The sequence below is a fragment of the Triturus cristatus genome, chromosome 10 (genome assembly GCF_964204655.1).
Source record: "Triturus cristatus chromosome 10, aTriCri1.1, whole genome shotgun sequence".
NCBI classification, from domain to species: domain Eukaryota; kingdom Metazoa; phylum Chordata; class Amphibia; order Caudata; family Salamandridae; genus Triturus; species Triturus cristatus.
Genome location: NC_140593.1, coordinates 1,025,410,546 through 1,025,428,817, shown reverse-complemented (window position 1 = coordinate 1,025,428,817; position 18,272 = coordinate 1,025,410,546). Strand labels below are relative to the sequence as shown.

Genomic DNA, 18,272 nt, shown 5'->3' with positions numbered 1-18,272 from the left:
AAATTGATTTTCTGGGTGCACCTAAGCCAGGCAGAATCCACCACTCTAGTCAGGATAAGGGGATTACATGTCTAAAATAACTCCTACTCACCCCCCTGGGTATACTAGCATGAGCAGTCAAGGTTATCTCCAAGGCAATGTATAAAGCATTTGCATATAACAAACAGTAATAGAGTGAAAACACTATAAATGGACACTACACCAGTTTTAGAAAAATATCCAATATCTGTGTCAAACAAGACCAGAACCATAAAAAAAATTAACCATAGAGTGATCCAAATAACAATAAAGCAATAATAGACTCCTTGAAGTCGATATCTCCATCCAGGGCTCTCACAGCGTAGTGAACAAACAAATCTAACAGTTGCAGCCGGTCGCAGCGTCGCGGGCCAGCTACGGTGTCGGGCACACCCGTAAAACAGTAACTCTCGAGATGCAGGGCGTCGTACCTTGTGGCGAGTGCCAGAGAAGCGGCGTCGGTTCTGGAAGTTGGTGCAAGAATCGTCAGGTCCTTGAAGTCACACGTGTTGCAGGTCGAACTCCGTGAGTTTGAAGCCCGGAACACTGGCAGGCTTATGGGCTACGGTGTGAAGCGGAGCAGTGCGACGGGCGGAACCCTCAGGCTGCGGTGCAGGCAGCCGCTCAGTGAAGGTCGTCCAGCTGCGTCTGTGAGACCAGGGCTGCGGTGCAAAGTGGGACGGGGCTCATTATGATGCGGACAGGTCACTGTGCAAGCAGTGGCGGCACATTGCTGAAGCACTGTCATCGGTAGACCCAAGGCTGCGGTGCCCTTTACGACCCTGGCTGAACGATAGAATTGTAGAGGACATTCTTGAATGGATTTACCCTGTTCATACTCCAGATGCAAATCCAGGACATTATAGGCCTCAGTTAAGTGAGCTCTGCAATGGGTTTTAACGCAAAATCTAATCTTAAGGGCCATGAACAGTAGTCATACGAGAGGTTGGGTGCAGGGTCTGGCTCCATGTTAGACGCTGTGGCCAATCTTTGTTGCACATGCCGAAAACCCATGAGAAGATGGACACAAGATGCAGCTGTCAAACCAATTTAAGCTAAATGAAACCTGAACCTTTTTTTTTTTTTTTATTACTATGAATAGAATGTTGATTAAACATTGCAAAGCTCTATAAAATGGTTTGGAGCTCTCATCAGGTCTATAATGTAGGTGAATCCCCAAATGGGAGGTCATTGTACTTAGAACAACTGGAATATAAGAATACTATGCTGAAAACCAACTCTTATAAAGCGCAGCTGTGATCCAAATGGCATCCAGGCACTTTCACAGGTATAGGTGATTAAGTTTGCTGGAACAGCCATCTTTTCAAGTTTTACTGCTGATCTGTACTGGAAGGGAGTTAAAATTTATTTTTCAAACGGGAAAAGGTACTACTTCCATATGAGAGGTCAGATGCTCATAAGAGGCAGCATACATGGTCAGCCTACTACTTGAGCATAATCTTTATAGTTGTATTCATTGTTTTATTTCAGAAAAACCTATATAGTAATATACTATTGTTAGACTGGCATCCTTGGCATGGTTTCCCCTGTCTTTTTGCCTCTGCCAACTGTATTTTTGATGTTATGCTGGACTTCGTTTTTGCGGATTTATTACTCTCATATCTTTTCGTAAAGGTGGTTTTTATATTGTGTGTTTGAAAATGTCACTTTTGGAAAGTGGGCATTTTCTTGTTTTACCATCCTGGGACTCTGCCTGTCTGTGAAATCAACGTCTGGTTTAGACGGACAGGGCCCGTTTGTTCATTCACTCTAGACAGTCACACAAAAGGGAGTAGGTGTGCCCTGCATAGCCTGATGGCCCATCACCAGGCTGATGGGCCTTCCCGAGCTAGAATGGTGGGAGGAGTTGTCACTGACACCCGAGTAGGGCAGTGCCTGGCCTCTCACAATGGGGTCTCTACCCCCCAGAATGTGTCTGGAGACAAGACAGGGCAAGGGAAGACCCTGTGCACAACAAAGACTATCCTTTGAAGAATGCCTACTTCAAAGGCCAAAAGGGGTATAAGTATTGGACCTAAAAGCCCAGACTTGCAGAACACTTCTGGATCAAAAGTAGACTCTACTAAGAAGAAGAGCTGTAAGGAGGGAGTACTGCCCCTTTGATGTGTGTTGCTTTGCTGGGTTGGCCTGCAGTTGCTGCTTCTGTCTTGGAGGGGAAAGGATTGGACTTTGCTGTGTGACCTGCTTGTGAAGTTTCTCCAAGGACATGTGTGCGTGCCTCCTTTTAAGAAGTTTCAGGGCCATCAAAGACTTTACCTGCACATACCTGAACTCCACTGATGGCAGTTCTGACCTGCCAAGTGGTGCCAATTCCAGTTCTGGTCCCTTGGAGGAGGTTCCTGCTGCTAATGACTTCAAAATTGATGCTTCGCCCTTCCAGCACCTGTTTTTCCAACGCAGCACCGCCGTGCAGGAAATTTTCAATGAAGATAAATCGGCACAGTGCCAGCCCGTGGCCTAAGAACCCATCGCAGCCCAAGTTCAGCGCATCATGTCTCCGAAGTCCAATACATCCGCACTAACTCCGACGGCCCTGCTGTGCGGCTGAAAGAATAGACGCATCATGGGACCGCGGATGAAGAAATCGATGCAGGGCATGTTTGCTGCTTCGACCTCCAGCACGTCCGGATTCCTACGCATCGCACCTGTGTGCAATGTTTTCCCCCAGATCACCCTCAGACTGGAATAGTCTTGGAATTCGACGCATCGCTTTCCTTTACAGTCCGTATTAGACGCAACACTTCTTCTGCGTGGAGCAGAACGGACGCATTGCCTCCCAGGGACACCGGAATCGATTTTGACGCATCAAAAGGTACTTTATGTAAAAACACAGCGTCCATAGAGCATTGCTTTAAAACCTTAAAAGTGAAATCTTGAGTTCTGGATGTTGGACTTTTATCGTTTTGGTCTTGTTTAGTTTAGATAAAGATGGTTTATTTTTCTGAACAGGTGTGGTATACATTTGTAGTGATTTCATTGTGGTACTGTGCGTCTTATGTACAAATACTTTACACATTGCCTCAGAGATAGGTCTTACTGCTTGTGCTACGCTACCAAGGGGGTGATCAGAGTTTATCTTGGGTGTCTAACTCCCCTACCCTGACTAGAAGGAAGGGTCCCTACTTGGACAGGGTGCATACCACTGCCAACTAGAGACCCTATTTCTAACAACTATAATAATGCCTCGTGTTTGACTGCCATCAGCTAGCACACCCCAAAGACACTCAACAAATCTGTGCATTCTGGGTAGGTGATGTCATCATGCAAACATACAATGGGTGGGTGGGCGGGCTGGGAGTGATTTATATGGGAGTCCAGCAGGGAAGTATGCACCACTTCTTAAAGGAATGCATTTCCGTGACTTTGACTGGGCAAAGTCACCTTCGGTTCTTGAGAGGACATAAATCAATTTATTGGCAAAGCTGACAGCCCACTCGAGGATGATGGAAATGCTTTATTTGACATCAGTAAACTTCCACTGGAGGTAAAGTAAAATTTAAACTACCAGCACCCTAATGCAATTGGTGATCGACCCACCTGAGGGCAATAAAAATGCAAATGGAACCGACGTTTCATCTTGTTTGTGATGTCGAGAATGCAGCCAGTGATCAAGGTCGGTCTCTCTGTCTGTGTCTCTTTCTCTCTGTCTCTCTTTCTCTTTCTCTTATCCAACGGAAACCTACAAATATAGTGGACAGTACTGACTAACCGAGGATCAGAGTAAAGATAATAACCTACAACATCATCAGTTCCCCGAGCCGAAACATGCAGCTTTCAGACCTCTAGCCCTCCAAATTGGTGGCGTTTCTTTAACACAATCTTCATTTCAAGAAGCCATGGATATTCAGCTGAAAAGAGTATACTTATCATTGAAAGAGCTCCAGATCTACAGCACTGGCCCAAAACTAATCAACAAAATGCCCAGAATGTCAACAGCCAGAGCAGTTCTTTAGTATGGGCATACTCCAGCTTTCAATATAGTCCAACGAAGCACTAAAATCACACTCTCTGCAATCACCCGTAAGTGCGCCAGCAGCAAATCATATATTTCACTTCAGAATCTTGTAGTGGCTTTGTCACTGCATCAAAGTTCTATTTTTCCACAGCCTGGGTGATGTCTAGAAACAGGAATAACCTTAGTGTTTCAAGTAGGTGTGCAAGCATAACCCGCAGCAACCTTGCTTTGAGGAAAAACTGACAACTCCATAGATTGTGGAAAGTCCATTATCAGATTATCTATGAAGAGTTCTATACACAATCTTTGTGTCCTTCAGGAGCCAATGATGTGCATGTTGTTTCTCTGTGACCTACCCTTCAGAGCCTTCACTCAACAGGCAATGGTATGCAGCTCCTCAGATAGGGCCAGCTCAGCATTGAACGTAATCAAGTTTGACAGAGTAATCCCGATTTAAAGGGCTGTATCTAGATTTCATGACTGCCTCCACACTGTGCTGCAAAGTGGGTTCAGGTGAAAGTTCCACTACTGCCTGCAATAGAAACTGGAACTAAACACTTCCCATCATGGCCAGCTTTCATGAAAGCATATGTATACAATTTGGTGCACTGTTTTTGACAGTCCAAAGTAAAAAGCTACAACTCAGTAGTAAGATAAGGGCATCAAGATCTTTAGTGCGAAAAAGGGCACCAGAGGCTGCAGCAAAGGAGAGCCACAGAAACCTTGTACACATGGACCACATCAGATCAGGAAAACCTCACATTAGGGAGGCCTCACCAGAGCCCAGTCTTCCCAGTAGTCACCACAATTCTGGAAAGCATTCCAACCTCATTTGTTTTTCCAGACCAGCAGCAGTCACAGGGAAGACGCATGGGACCACCACTGACCAGGAGTCAGTGCCCCAACACATGCCCATGCCAAGCATATTCCCTGAGCCCAGTCTAATGTGCAAATGTATCCTAGCTAGCTTAACTCGACTATTTGAGGGTGTAGGCGTGAGCCGTCATCGTACATCAGTAGTCCGCTCTGCTACAAGTGCTCAGCGAGCGTCACCAATCGTCGAAACCTCTAGAGGTTTAAGGAGGGTGCCTTTGGCACCTCTGGAAACCTGCTTAAGGGAAACCTTGGGGGCAACAGACCTGTGACTGCTCCACCTTGTTTTTTACTGCAGGAGTCAAAGTGTCACATCATCCACTATACTGGCCCTTGCTGGATCAATCTTGGCACATACTCCTCAATTTCCCTTTTCTCCCAATACTGCACTCTGACCAGGGCAGTACAGGGTATTTCTCACTACTGCATCAAATCCAGGACATAGCACCGCCACTACAGAGGTACCAAACCTACCTGATACAGAGAAGCACCCAGAGTGTCTCTGTGCCACCTAAAGTCCACTTTCCCACAGAATTATTCAGGACTTTTGAGTGGCTGGATGGGAACTCCATGATTATGCAGCTGTTTTGGAGCTGCCCAGGCCTTTCATGAGCAACTTCATGCGACTTCAAAAGTAATTTCGTTACTGGAGTACATAAGATCACATTATGCTGCTATTTTAGTAGTGCAATAAAACATGAACACAGTAGTCCCAACAAAATACAAGTGCGTTGAAATTTGCAAAGGCAACACTGAAACAAAATGCTTCATGAAATCCTTTCTGTGCAGGTTTTAGAAGCTGGTCAACTAGGACAAATTACTGTGACCTAGATATGAAGAAATATTTACCTTTCAGAGGGCTCGCCCAAAAGGCATGCCTCTTACATTCCACAAGTGCTTTACATTTTGAGCAATCCAACGACAAGCGCTGAAAGGTTTGAACTTGGTGCCAAACGTTTAAACAAAATGCTTTTCTTTGTCCACTTCCAAATAGCATTCAGATTTTAACACGAAGCAAGGGAACTTTCAAATAAAGAAGGAAGACTTGAACCTATGTACATGTATGGACAATCTGACGCTATTCATGAATTTCCCTATTATATATGTGTGTGTGTATATGTATATATATATATATATATATATATATATATATATATATATATTATTTTTTATAAAATAATTTACAAATGTATGGCCCTATGTAAAACAACGTTTTTCACTGTCAGATTGCCTGTGCTAAGCAAAAAAGTAGGCTCTGGTAGGGTGAATACTAAAAATGCAATGTACCAAAAGGACATTGCAATTCATTGCACATTGTTAGGAGAAGCTAGAGCACCATTCCACCAACCCTCCCATTTCTTTGAGGTGTAAGGAAATAAAACAACAGTTTCTGGTGTGCAATCAATAACTTTGTTACTTGGTGAAGGAACTCGAGAGGCATCGTCCACTGTGCGATTGGCAGATGTGGGCATTGTGTAGGACAGGTGTCCCTTCGAGGGACAAGCGCAAAATACAGGCACTTTACAAAAGCAGAGGTGAGGGATCTGTAGTCCCGGTCAGGCCATTCACAAGCATTTGTAAAATACACCCTGCTCATTACCATTAATGGGTAAGGATTACCAACAGTTCTTACTATTGGCGTCTTTACAAAGTGCCCAGTTTACTTGGTCTCTTCCAGAGCATGCTTAAAACACAGCACTGTTTTGCCCAGTGATCAATTTAGCCCTTAACTACTAAGGATTAGCCCCTCTACGTATATTGAGTTAAGGTTTCAAGTCTACCTTCTACCCATCATCTGTAAAAAAAAGCCCGTTTGGGAATACTAGTTACACTACGCCTACACAAGCAAGTAAGATTGCCTATTCTCTTCTGTATTCATAAATATGCATTACCTAGAGTTTCCACCAAATATTTTCTACATCATGCTTAAAGCTTTGATGAAGCTTCGCAGTTCATATAAAACACACCTGTGCAAATTTAACCAATTCCTCTTTTTTCAAATCGTTTTATGTCCACATGCAGTCTTCTGTAATACCAGAGAAAAACGTCCTTCCAAAATGTATACTTCATTAAGCCAACTTCCAATGCGCCACATGATATTTTAGATGAAATTCAAAATTATCTTACCAAAGGAGAGAGCACAGCCACACCATGAAACTGAATTATCGATACACTGGGTTGGACAGGAGCGATGATATCTTTTTCAATTGCCTCACTTTGTATCTTGTCAAGATACTTTTTGCAAAATTCTTCGTAATCCTCCATTGCACTTCAATTATGCTGCGTGTCAGAAAGAAAGCATAAGAGTCATTCACAGTCTGAACACACTATGCAATGAGATGATGTTTATTAATGATTTAAACCACCATGGATGTGAAATTTCTACTCATCAATTTAAACATGTGGGAACCCAATTAAACCCCCTTAGAAGGAAGTTATTGCCATTATAAATCTATCTGGGAGATTAAAACAGCAGCGGGTCTCAAGTTCTGCCTAAAAGGACACACATAAGATCTCGCTCACTATAAATAGCAATGCTAGCCAGCATGCACATTTTATCATCGCTCACAAAAATCACCTACGTGGACATGCTCCTCAAATGAAATTTCCCAATGATCTTCCATCCATCCCCCGCTCTGTGAGGCAGTGCACACAGCAGACATTCGAAAAGCAGAGGTCACCTTCCTAAACATGGCTACATTTTCCAATTTAAAAGCACCTTTTGACTCCTTAAATAGTACAACTGTTTTAATTATACAGAATGATGTACCACAAGTACACTGAGAAGATCAAAAGCGATCTCTACCATCATAAAGTACTTGGTTGAGAGTTGATGGGGCACAGAGATTCTCTGGGACCTGTTATGTTCTCATTATACATGGTTTAGAATATATTCTTTATAATTTAGATACAGCCGCTGCTTGCTAATATGGTTTCAGTTTCAAACTGTATGTTTTTGGGGTGCTAGATAACAGTCAAAATATACGGTCTCTGGGTTGCATCTTGATAGCAAGGGGATTTTTTTGAGTGCTTTCTTCCCCTTGAACTTGTAGATTTTATGGCAAGTCAGGAGGCTAGCATTATGTATAAACCTGGTATTGCCTCTTTCAAGCAGCAAACCTTTAAAGAACAACCACACAATATATAAGCACTCTGCTCAAACAAATACTCCCTGCCAGCCATTGTTTCTTTTATTTGCTGCTTCTGAGCAGATACGTATATGTTTAGCTATACTTCTATTAATGTTATGTTCAATATAAATGGTATTAGAGGTTTTTATAGAAGGTATTAGGCGAAAAATGTGTGATCGAGTAGAATTGTAAATCCAATTTATGGATTCAAAATGCATTTACATTTTAAACAAATTCAGGTTTAGAGAAATGTATTTAATAAAGGGAATAATAATGTAAGTAAGGTAAGTATCTACTTAGGCTGGGAGTATGGCTGTAGATACAACAGTGTTTTTGTGATGTAATGTGAGGAGATAAAAAAACAATTCTATGCAAGACAAAAAGAAAGGCTAAACGATAGACTAGTCAATTTTGAGGAAATCGAACTGTGCCTTTTAAGTGCTTGAATACGGTTAAAAATAAGAGAAGGGTAAAAAATACCTGGTTTATAAATGAGCCAAAAGCAGCGAGCGCAGATAATCAAGAGTTCATTTTGTTGTAGACACTATAAATGTTTAACACAAAGTCTGAGAGGTTCATTTCAGGGGGTGGAAATAAAATGAGGAACATGAAAAGTATGCCGAGTCGCTCTGAATCGTTTTTTGGTAAATTTCTAAAGGAATTAGAGGTTATAAGGTTGCTAGGATACATATTTACCGGCACAGCAGTGTTGACACTTTGTTTCCAGTCAAAGTACGAAGAGGTGGAATAATGAGGTTTTTGACAGGCTTTTAGAGGTTCATGGTAGATTTTAGTTATAGAATAGATAGATTTAGGTTGAAGTTTGGTAGTTTAGGTTTTGAGTGTCATAGGTTACAGTGTACATTTTTTTTTTTTTTTCTTTATTTATTTTATTTGGGCATCACAGTTGCAAAAAAACATAATACAATAGCCAAAAAAAAGCAAATTCAATACATATAATATACAATATAATACTGGTAATTAAAGAGAGGGCATTAAGACTTAGCTACATCCACATTGAGCTTAATTATATACCATTTATGTTATCGTTTTTCCAATTCTCGATTGGTTTCCAAATTTCAATACCGCGTATTTTTGCTTTAATACCTTTACATGTAAAGATCGCCTTTTCCTGGTTATACATCCCTAAAAGTCTAGAGAGCCAGATCTGAAAATTAGGAGGGTCGATATCTTTCCATCGGGCAGTAATTATCATTCTATAGACTGAGGTACCGAGGAAAAGAGAGATTTCTTCTGCTTTAGTATGGTTGAGTGTGTTATCTTTACCCAAAATATATAGCGTTGGTGATTCCGCTACGGGGTGCCCAAACACCTCCTGCCAAAAATCAGCAATCATTGTACGCAACGTCGTTAATTTATCACATTCGTATAACATATGTATTAAGTTAGCTGCTGTGCTGTCACATCTTGGACAGTCTGATGTAGGCCTTTTCCCCCAAGAGTGAAGCTTTGCCGGAGTAAAGTATAGGTCAAAAATGGTTTTATAAAGTTGAGCCTTTAAATTGGATGCCATAAACAACTGGGTCGATAAGGTCAGAGATGAATCTATATCGACATTAGGATTATTTAATTTCCGAGACCATCCTACTTCGGTGTATTCCTGATCGTCTTGTCTGTTTTCTATTAATAAATCATATAAATTGCCAATCTTTGTCTTAGATCTCAACATGCAATCGATTAAGGCGATAGTATCCAAAGATATATCAGCGGCTTTCAAATTTAAGATTGAATTTATTTGTATGAATTTAAATACACTATTCATTGGAATCGAAAATTTAGATTGCAATTGTTGAAAACTAGGTCCATGGGGGGTAAGTAAAAAATCTCCTATCGTCAATATTCCTAAATTTTCCCAGAGTCTAGAGATAGTGTCATAGAGAAGAGGTGGTGATATTGATGAATGCCATAGGGAAACATATCTATTATATTTTGGTATTTTCATGTATCTCATAATTCTTCTCCATAAAGACCAGGCGTTTTTTATGACCTTAAATTTCACTTTCTTAAAGTAGGACGGTTCAATCTGTTTAATTAACAAGCCATTGGCCTTTTCTCCAATAGATAGTTCAAATATTGAGGGTATATAATTTGTGACTCCTTCATTTCCAGTTGGTCTAATCTCAAATAATGGCTTCATCTGTTGGAGAAGTGCAGCCCATAGATATAATCTCAAATCCTGAATTGCTAATCCTCCTCTAATAATAGGTAGGGAAAGTTTTTTAATAGATCTCCTAATCTTCCCGTAGCCCCACATGAATTTTCCCAGATGGGATTCGAAGCCCCTTAAGATTGTGTCATCAACTAAAAGAGGGACTGCACGAAAAAGATAGAGAATCCGTGGCAGAATATTCATTTTAAGATAATTCCCCCTTCCTATGATCGATAAATGTAGTATATCGATCCTTTTCAGATCTTTCTTTACTTTTTGTAACAATGGTTCGTAATTTATCTTAATTATTTCATCTATTTTGGCAGTTATTCGAACTCCTAGATAGACAGCAGAATCGACCCTTCTAGGATCAGCAAAGTTAACGTTATTGGTACAAATAACCATCGTTTTATCCCTATTTAAGGAGTAGCCAGATATCTTACCAAATATTTGAGAAATATGTTCTATTGCAAGTATAGCCTCGGTTGGTTGTGGTGTCAATACTGCGATATCATCAGCATAAGCTAATATTTTTGTATAATATTGGCCCATTATTACCGATTTGATAGCTTCTGATTTTAGCAATTTCAGGATAAGAGGGTTTATATAGAGGGCAAAAAGGATAGGTGAGCATGGACACCCCTGCCTAGTCCCGCGAGATATGTTAAAGAATCCTGATTCTTGTCCCATTGCCACTACCCTTGCTCTAGGTAAGACATACATTGCCTTTAGAGCTTTCATAAAACATGGTCCAATATTTGTTTGTTCTAATATAGCCCACAAAAAAGCCCAAGATACCCTATCGAAGGCTTTTTCGGCGTCTAGGAGGATCATCGATACCGGGTCTCCCGTAGCACTCACGGCATCGAACAGCGTAATAACACGTCGCGTGTGATCTGTAGTACCTTTGTCCGGGATAAAGCCATGTTGCCACGGGGAGACCAAGCACTCGACGACCCCCCTGAGCCGATTAGCCAGGATCTTAGAGTAGAGTTTCGAATCTGAATTTATAAGGGAGATAGGTCGGTACGAGGAGGGGAGATGGGTCGGTTTGTCTTTCTTACAGAAGATTACTATATTCGCTTCTTGCCAAGATCTAGGTGGAATTCCGCTTACCTGAATCCCAATAAATAAGTCAAGTAATAGAGGCATTATACTATTGCCCATAATTTTATAGAACTCAAGGGGTATTTTATCCGGCCCGGCTGCCTTTCCTATTGAGAGTTCTGCTAGGGCAATTTCCAATTCAGTTTGCGTTATATCTTAGGCTAATTCAAGCCTCGTGATGTTATCTATAGCTGGTCCAGTTTCCTGCTCAGTTGCCCATCTAGATATAATTTCTTTAATTGTGGAAAAATTCAAAGAGTCCTCATTTTTATATAGGTTACCATAATAATTTTGGAAAACCTCTAGTATCGATTCTGGTGTTGTATATTCTTGGCCTTCTTGTTCGATACATGCGATAAGATTAATAGATTGACTCTGGCGAGTTCGAAGTGCTAGCTGCTTACCTACCTTCTCCCCTGTTTCATAAATCTTATTTCTATGTGATTGGAATAGCTCAGCCTGCTTTTGAGTAAGTTTGGTATTAATCTCGGCTTTAAGAGGTGGAATAATGAGGTTTTTGACAGGCTTTTAGAGGTTCATGGTAGATTTTAGTTATAGAATAGATAGATTTAGGTTGAAGTTTGGTAGTTTAGGTTTTGAGTGTCATAGGTTACAGTGTACATTTTTTTTTTAAACAGAAATATAGAGAGTAGGTTAGGTATGGCAGATCAGACAAAACAAGTCAGTCTGGCAAAGTGACGAGTTTAATTACAAAAAGAGTTGAGGGAGTTAGTATAGGAGTCAGGGAGAGTAGTGTTAAAAGAAAAGAGGAAAGCAACTAATATGAGGAGTATGAGTACTTCTCTATATCAGAAGGAGAGGACAGAGCTGTAAGGGGCCCAGGGGGTAAATGTACGAGAAAAAGAAAAAAATATATATGTGCAATATGAACAGAGAAGAGTCCTAAGTGGCTCGCATAGACTGTGTGTTCTTAGCAACATAGCGGATGGGCAGGTAAACCCTGCCTAGGATAATGAAGATGCAGATGAATCTTTATAGTCTAGGTCCAAGATGTATTCAAAATGAATAGGGGGCGAAATGCACCTCATATGCATACTAAAATAGAGAGAATTCATCCGAAATGACGTCTCATTCTAGACCATCTGAGGAAACCATTTATAGATTTCTCACCATTTAAAAAAAAAGCTAATGAAGGTTATAAAAACGAAATCCGTTACTAAAAATACAGTGAAACACCACTGTGCAGCGACAACGTGTTGAAGATGTTTTGAGGGGTTTTGTCAGGCTGCATGGTCTATTAAAAGGTTATCCTAGTTGCCTAGCGTCATATGCTTACTTATCCAACGTATTGGAAACTGCAGTAAGAGGAAACTATTGCACCAAACATGAGTCATTGCCTCTAAGGAGGAGACTCTCCACAACCCAATTACTTCTTAATACTGAATCCTGCTTTAATTGCCAGTATACATTATGCTATGGCAGGACTTGAAAAATCAACAAACTGACTTTGAGGCCTAACAGTCACTTGGACAGGTTCTCTTAAAAAGTACATGGTACTATTTTCTAAGTCAAAAATCACATCATACTTGCACTGTTTTTTTGCCAGAGCACTTCTGCCTCAAATGATAGATACACACCGGTGCTTGGATATGACCACAACTGCCACGGATTCATGGCCTTTTCAGAGAAAAAGACTGACAGTCGGCTGGTTTTGTCCCAGCCTAGCCAGCCTTTAAGAGGTAAGCAACTTGCTGGGCCTAGTACTTCTAATGTTAAAGTCATTGGTCTGAATGGCAAAAGACTCTGAAGCAGCCCACTTCCTTTTAGAGGTAAACCTATCAACGGCCCGACTCCTACCCATAGCATCTGGGTATATAATAAAGACATAATAAATAAATTATAGCACCAACATATTAACTCCTATTTGCACAATACAAATCTTCAGATAGATGAATTTCTAAGCCCTGATATCATACTTGTTCCCCCAAGTACATCACTGATGCACGGGGGCGTGGCTAAGCCAGCCACGATGGCGGTCATGCATTGCTGAGGCTCCGCGCTTGGGCGCCTCTTTGCTGCGCTACGGAGCGTTGTAGCGGGTGTTCGGTGGCCCAGGGAACACCGGACTGTATCTGCATTGCGGTGTGATCCCGGTGGGCGCCTGAACGTGTCTAGAGCCTCAGGAGTGAGGCTTCACCCAGACGGAGACGTTAGTGCCGCAGCCCGGGACCTAAGATGGCGCCGGGGCTCCCCTGACGGAGACGGAGGACAGCAACGCACTGCGCTCTTCCTGCACGACTGCCTGAGCGGGATGAACCGGGAGCGGACCCGGGGACATCGGTGTGGGACACCACGACGCGGATAAGCATCGCCGCCCCTAGCGGACCCGCCATCTTGGCCGCCGAGTGCCCGCCGCGAGCCGGGAGTGGATCCTGGCGTTGCTGCTGACGGCCCCAGGTACCTCTCATGACCTTCTCCTGGGGAGACTGAGGGGGAAGAGCTGGGACCCGGCGGGGGCAGCGCGGCCTGGAGGGGTTATTCAACCCTCTCACACGATGCCTGCCTGACCTTAAAATGGCTGCCCAGAAGATACCGGACTCTCTCCCACACCACCAGTGAGGCCTCTATCTCCGTGACCGCCACAGCGACGGCCTGCTCAGCGGCATCCGGGGGGGTTGGTGTGCCCCTGGTCGGCCTGCCCACCATCTAATCGCTGCGGACCACCTGAGGGCCCCCTGGTACCCCGGAGGCCCTGGGGATTGGGGAGGACCGGCGCAACGGGCCGCGCCGGCGCGAGGGTACGACAAGCCCTACACCCTGCAGGGGGCGCCCCGGACACCAGACACGGTGGTCGCCCGGGTGGACTCTGGGGAGGTGTGCAGCGAGTCCGGGCTCCCCCACCACTCACGACCAGGCCTCGCCGACCACATCCTGAGGGACAGCGGGGGTCTCGCCTCTGTTGTGGGCTCCTGGAAGGGACTTGGTCTGCGTTGACACCGCGAGGACTGCCCTCGAATCCTGTGGAGGGCACCCCAATTCACGAGGACGCCGCAAGTGATCTCCCACCCATAGCATCGGACGCAGACGTGATCTCTGTGTGGGTGGTCAACGACTGGAAGCGCCATACGGGTGGCCCCTGTGGTCTGACATTGGTGACTCCTGTGCCCTGCCTGCGAGGGGAGACCCAGAGTACCAGCCCCGGCTGCTATTCTCCGGTGCCGCTCTCTCGCCACCCTTCACCGTCGCACCCTCCTCCCCTCGCGGACCCCTGGCGCCACTGTGGGCGCTCGGGAACTGACCAGCGGCACCGGCCCTCCCACCCCACGTGGAGTCAAGATGGAGAAATAGAGGCCCGCGCAACACCAAGCGGTCCCGGAGACAGCCCCGGAGAACATGCCAAAGACCTCGACCTGGTCCCCCAGTACGGCAATCTCGGACAAACTGGATAAGGTCCTCGCCGCCATTGAGCTATCCCGTCTGTCTATGGAGGAACGCCTTGGTACCCTGGCGATAGATGTCAACCTTCTCTGCGACGATCACCGTAAATTGGCTGACCGGGTGCTCACAGAGGAACGGACATTAGAGGAAATACAGCCAATGGTGAAAGAACACCAGACGACGCTCCAGGGGGTCCTCACCCGTCTAACTGCAGTGGAAGAGCACGCCACCGACTTGGAAGGTCGCTCGAGACGCTGCAACATCCGAGTGCTGGGGCTACCGGAGGGTATCGAGGGAGGAAACCCCATAGACTACATGGACACATGGCTGAAATCCTTTACCCCGCCCTCAGACCGTACAGCTTTCTTCTCCATAGAGCGAGCTCACCGAGTGCCGGCCCAGAGACCCCCGCCTGGTGCGGCGCCCCGGCCACTCCTAGCTAAGTTCTTACACTTCCGGGACCGGGATGCGGTACTCCGGGCGGCGCGACTAGCGGCGCCACTGCGGGTGGAAAACAACCAAATAATGATTTTCCCAGATTATGCCCGAGCAGTCCAAAAGCAGAGATCCTCCTTCCTAGACGTAAAGCGGAGACTACGAGACAATAAGATTCAATATGTTCTGCTCTTCCCCGCCCGCCTAAAGATCCTCCATAACGGGTCTTCCCTCTTCTTCACATCCGTGGAAGCCGCACAAGACTGGGCAGATCAGCACTGCTCGCGAGCACCCAATCCTCATCCCCAAAGGGGCTCGCCTCTCAAAACTTTCCGCTCTCGGAAACGTCCCAAGAAGCTTCGCCACATAGAGCCCAGAACAACGAGTGGCTCTCAGGACTCGCCCGACCTCGAACAGATTATGCGAGAGAGACGCGAGGCTCTGCAAGCAGTAATCGATCTACGCTTCACGCCACCCTCGGAACCCATTGATCGACACCCGCACCTGTTCTCATCAGAAGGCGAACACGACAGCACCGGCTCGGGAGCAGACGTGGCGGCACTCCCCCACGCCACCCCGCCAACCGCAGATGGGCTGCTGGACGGACTGACCTCTCATACCTCACCCGGAGGGAACTCAGGCACACAGACTGCCGCACTGTATCCTTATATGTACTGTTCACCTCATGCCCACTGTCTCCAACACAGGGGCTGCCACCCTACACACGACGCGCATTGCAGCTTCTACATGCCCACTCAACGGGTGGCCTCGCACTTGCATACCGTCACCCCCTATCACATAGAGCAGTTAGCCCCCCTCGTGTTACGGGAGGAAGTTTGGACACACCGTTTCCTAAACGACGAGTCCTATGTATTGGGACAGTTTCCCGCATCCCCACACGTTGTTAATACCCCGGTTCACACATGTCCCACCCCGCCATGGGGCTTCATGTCACAGACCATCCGATTGAACAGGCTCCCCACATACCTACTCCCCCCAGACGCGGCGCATCCCTCGGAGACCACTAAATAATCTACCTAGCGGGCACCTCACCCGACCCACACACAGACCCGACTACTCATGGCACAGCTGACGAACAACGCAGACATTAACATACTCACGCTCAATACACGTGGTCTACACACTCCACGTAAGCGCTATGCGATATACGCCTACGCGAAGCGACAGAAAGTGTTCATCCTTTGCCTGCAGGAAACCCACCTTAATTCAGCTGAAGTGGGCAAACTACGAGTAAAATGGCGCGGACTTATCTGCGCCACGACCTACTCCTCGTTTGCCCGGGGGGCACTGATCTGGATCCGCCCAGGAACCCCATTCCGGGAACTTAGACGGTTGGTGGAAGACGAAGGCAGATTCGCCCTACTGGAGGGACTTTTGGACAGGAGGGCTGTCCTTTTGGGGAGTGTATACGCCCCGAATGTCGATCAGGATAAATTCTGGGACCGACTCACAACCTCCCTAGCCCAATTCACACATGTACCCTGGATACTAGGCGGGGACTATAACTGTATCCTGGATCCGAGACTGGACCGATCGCACCCCCCCACTCACTTACTCCCCCACGTAAAGACAAATCGAATGATTTAAAGGATGGGTCGCACACTGGTCGCTCACAGACGCATGGAGACTGCACCACCCCCAGGCCCGCATCTATTCTTTCCATTCCATCCCACACAACCTGCGAGTCCGGCTCGACCGATTCCTATGCACCGCAACGCTTCTCCCGCAAGTATGCCACTCAGATTATCTGGGTAGAGTCATTTCAGATCACGATGCACACATTCTCGGCCTCCAGTGGAGACCCCCGCACCACCCAGTCCCCACATGGCGATTATCTCGGGAATGCCTCACAGACCAGGTTTTCACACACGAACACCAACACAGCATTTCAGATTACTTTACTCATAATACGGGGACTGCATCGTCGACCCTGGTCGAGTGGGACGGCTTCAAGGTGGTAGCCCGCAGGGAATGTATTCAGCAGAGGGTCGGGATGAGACATACCTTAGAGCGAGCCCTAGCGAAGGCGGAACAGCGACTGGCCACGGCCACTAAAGCCGCAGACCAGTCTTTAATGATGATGACCCAAGTCGCCCAAGCCAAATCAGCATATCAAGCGGCGTGCATGGACCTACGGCGTCACAATTTCCGGACCTATGCAACCCGAATGCACAAGGACCGTGATAAAACGGGCACACTCCTGGCATGGCTCGCCAAACAAGATGCTGAAGTCCGACCCATCACCGCAATCATAAACCCCCAGGGCACCCTGGTGCACTCCCAGGATGAAATCCTCCAGGCATTCTACCAACATTATTCAGCGGTCTATACTGTCCCCTCACCTCTCGTTCCAGGGGCCGTCGACCACTTCCTTGATCCTCTCCCCCTCCCCCAGATCTCTGAGGAGGACAAGAAGGGGTTGGATGCAAAGATACAAGCCACTGAGATTACACGCGCTATACGAGCCCTGGCCCGTGGTAAGGCCCCAGGCCTGCACGGGTTTCCACTCGAATACTACGCCACCTTTGGCGCGCTGCTGACTCCCCGTTTATAAGCAGTGCTGGACTCGGCACTCCGAATCGGTGAACTACCCAGTTCCATGAGGGCGTCGGTGATCGTGACATTCCCGAAGCCCGACCGGGACCCCCAACTCCTAGCCTCTTACCGCCCCATCACACTACTTACAGCCTGGGGAAAATCTTAGCGGATAGATACTCACAAATTATACGCCCGTTGGTACATCCTGACCAATGTGGTTTTGTCCCGGGGAGGAATACTTCTCACAATATCCGGCGCCTCTTTCACATCCAGGATCAGCTTGGCTACAGATTCCCTCGGACGGCGTGTCTGATTTTGGACCTTGAGAAGGCGTTTGACACCCTAACATGGCAGTTCCTCTTTGCCGTCCTCGGACGGGCGGGACTGGGTCCCACACTCAGACTACACTCGCCTGCTCTATACCAACCTTACATCTCGGGTCCGCCTTGGTCGCTACATCTCCCCGTAATTCGCAATACCCAGAGGCACGCGACAGGGGTGCCCCCTCTCGCCCTTATTATTCACACTCGCGGTGGAGCCCTTAGCTATCCGGCTCCGCCGGGATGGGCAGACCTGGGGTATTCCACTAGCGGACGTCACGCAC

General features: G+C 46.0%; 1 protein-coding gene across 5 annotated transcripts in view; it reads right to left on the bottom strand.

Annotated features, from left to right (window-relative positions):
* Nucleotides 1-18,272, bottom strand: part of CCP110 (centriolar coiled-coil protein 110) — a 391,171-nt gene that overhangs the window by 319,661 nt on the left and 53,238 nt on the right. For all 5 annotated transcript variants that reach the window (XM_085629056.1, XM_085629058.1, XM_085629057.1 and 2 more), the window contains exon 2: nt 6,995-7,147. In XM_085629056.1, coding sequence (XP_085485182.1) covers nt 6,995-7,132 — 138 coding nt within the window. In that variant the 5' untranslated portion in view covers nt 7,133-7,147. The remainder of the gene's footprint in view (nt 1-6,994; nt 7,148-18,272) is intronic.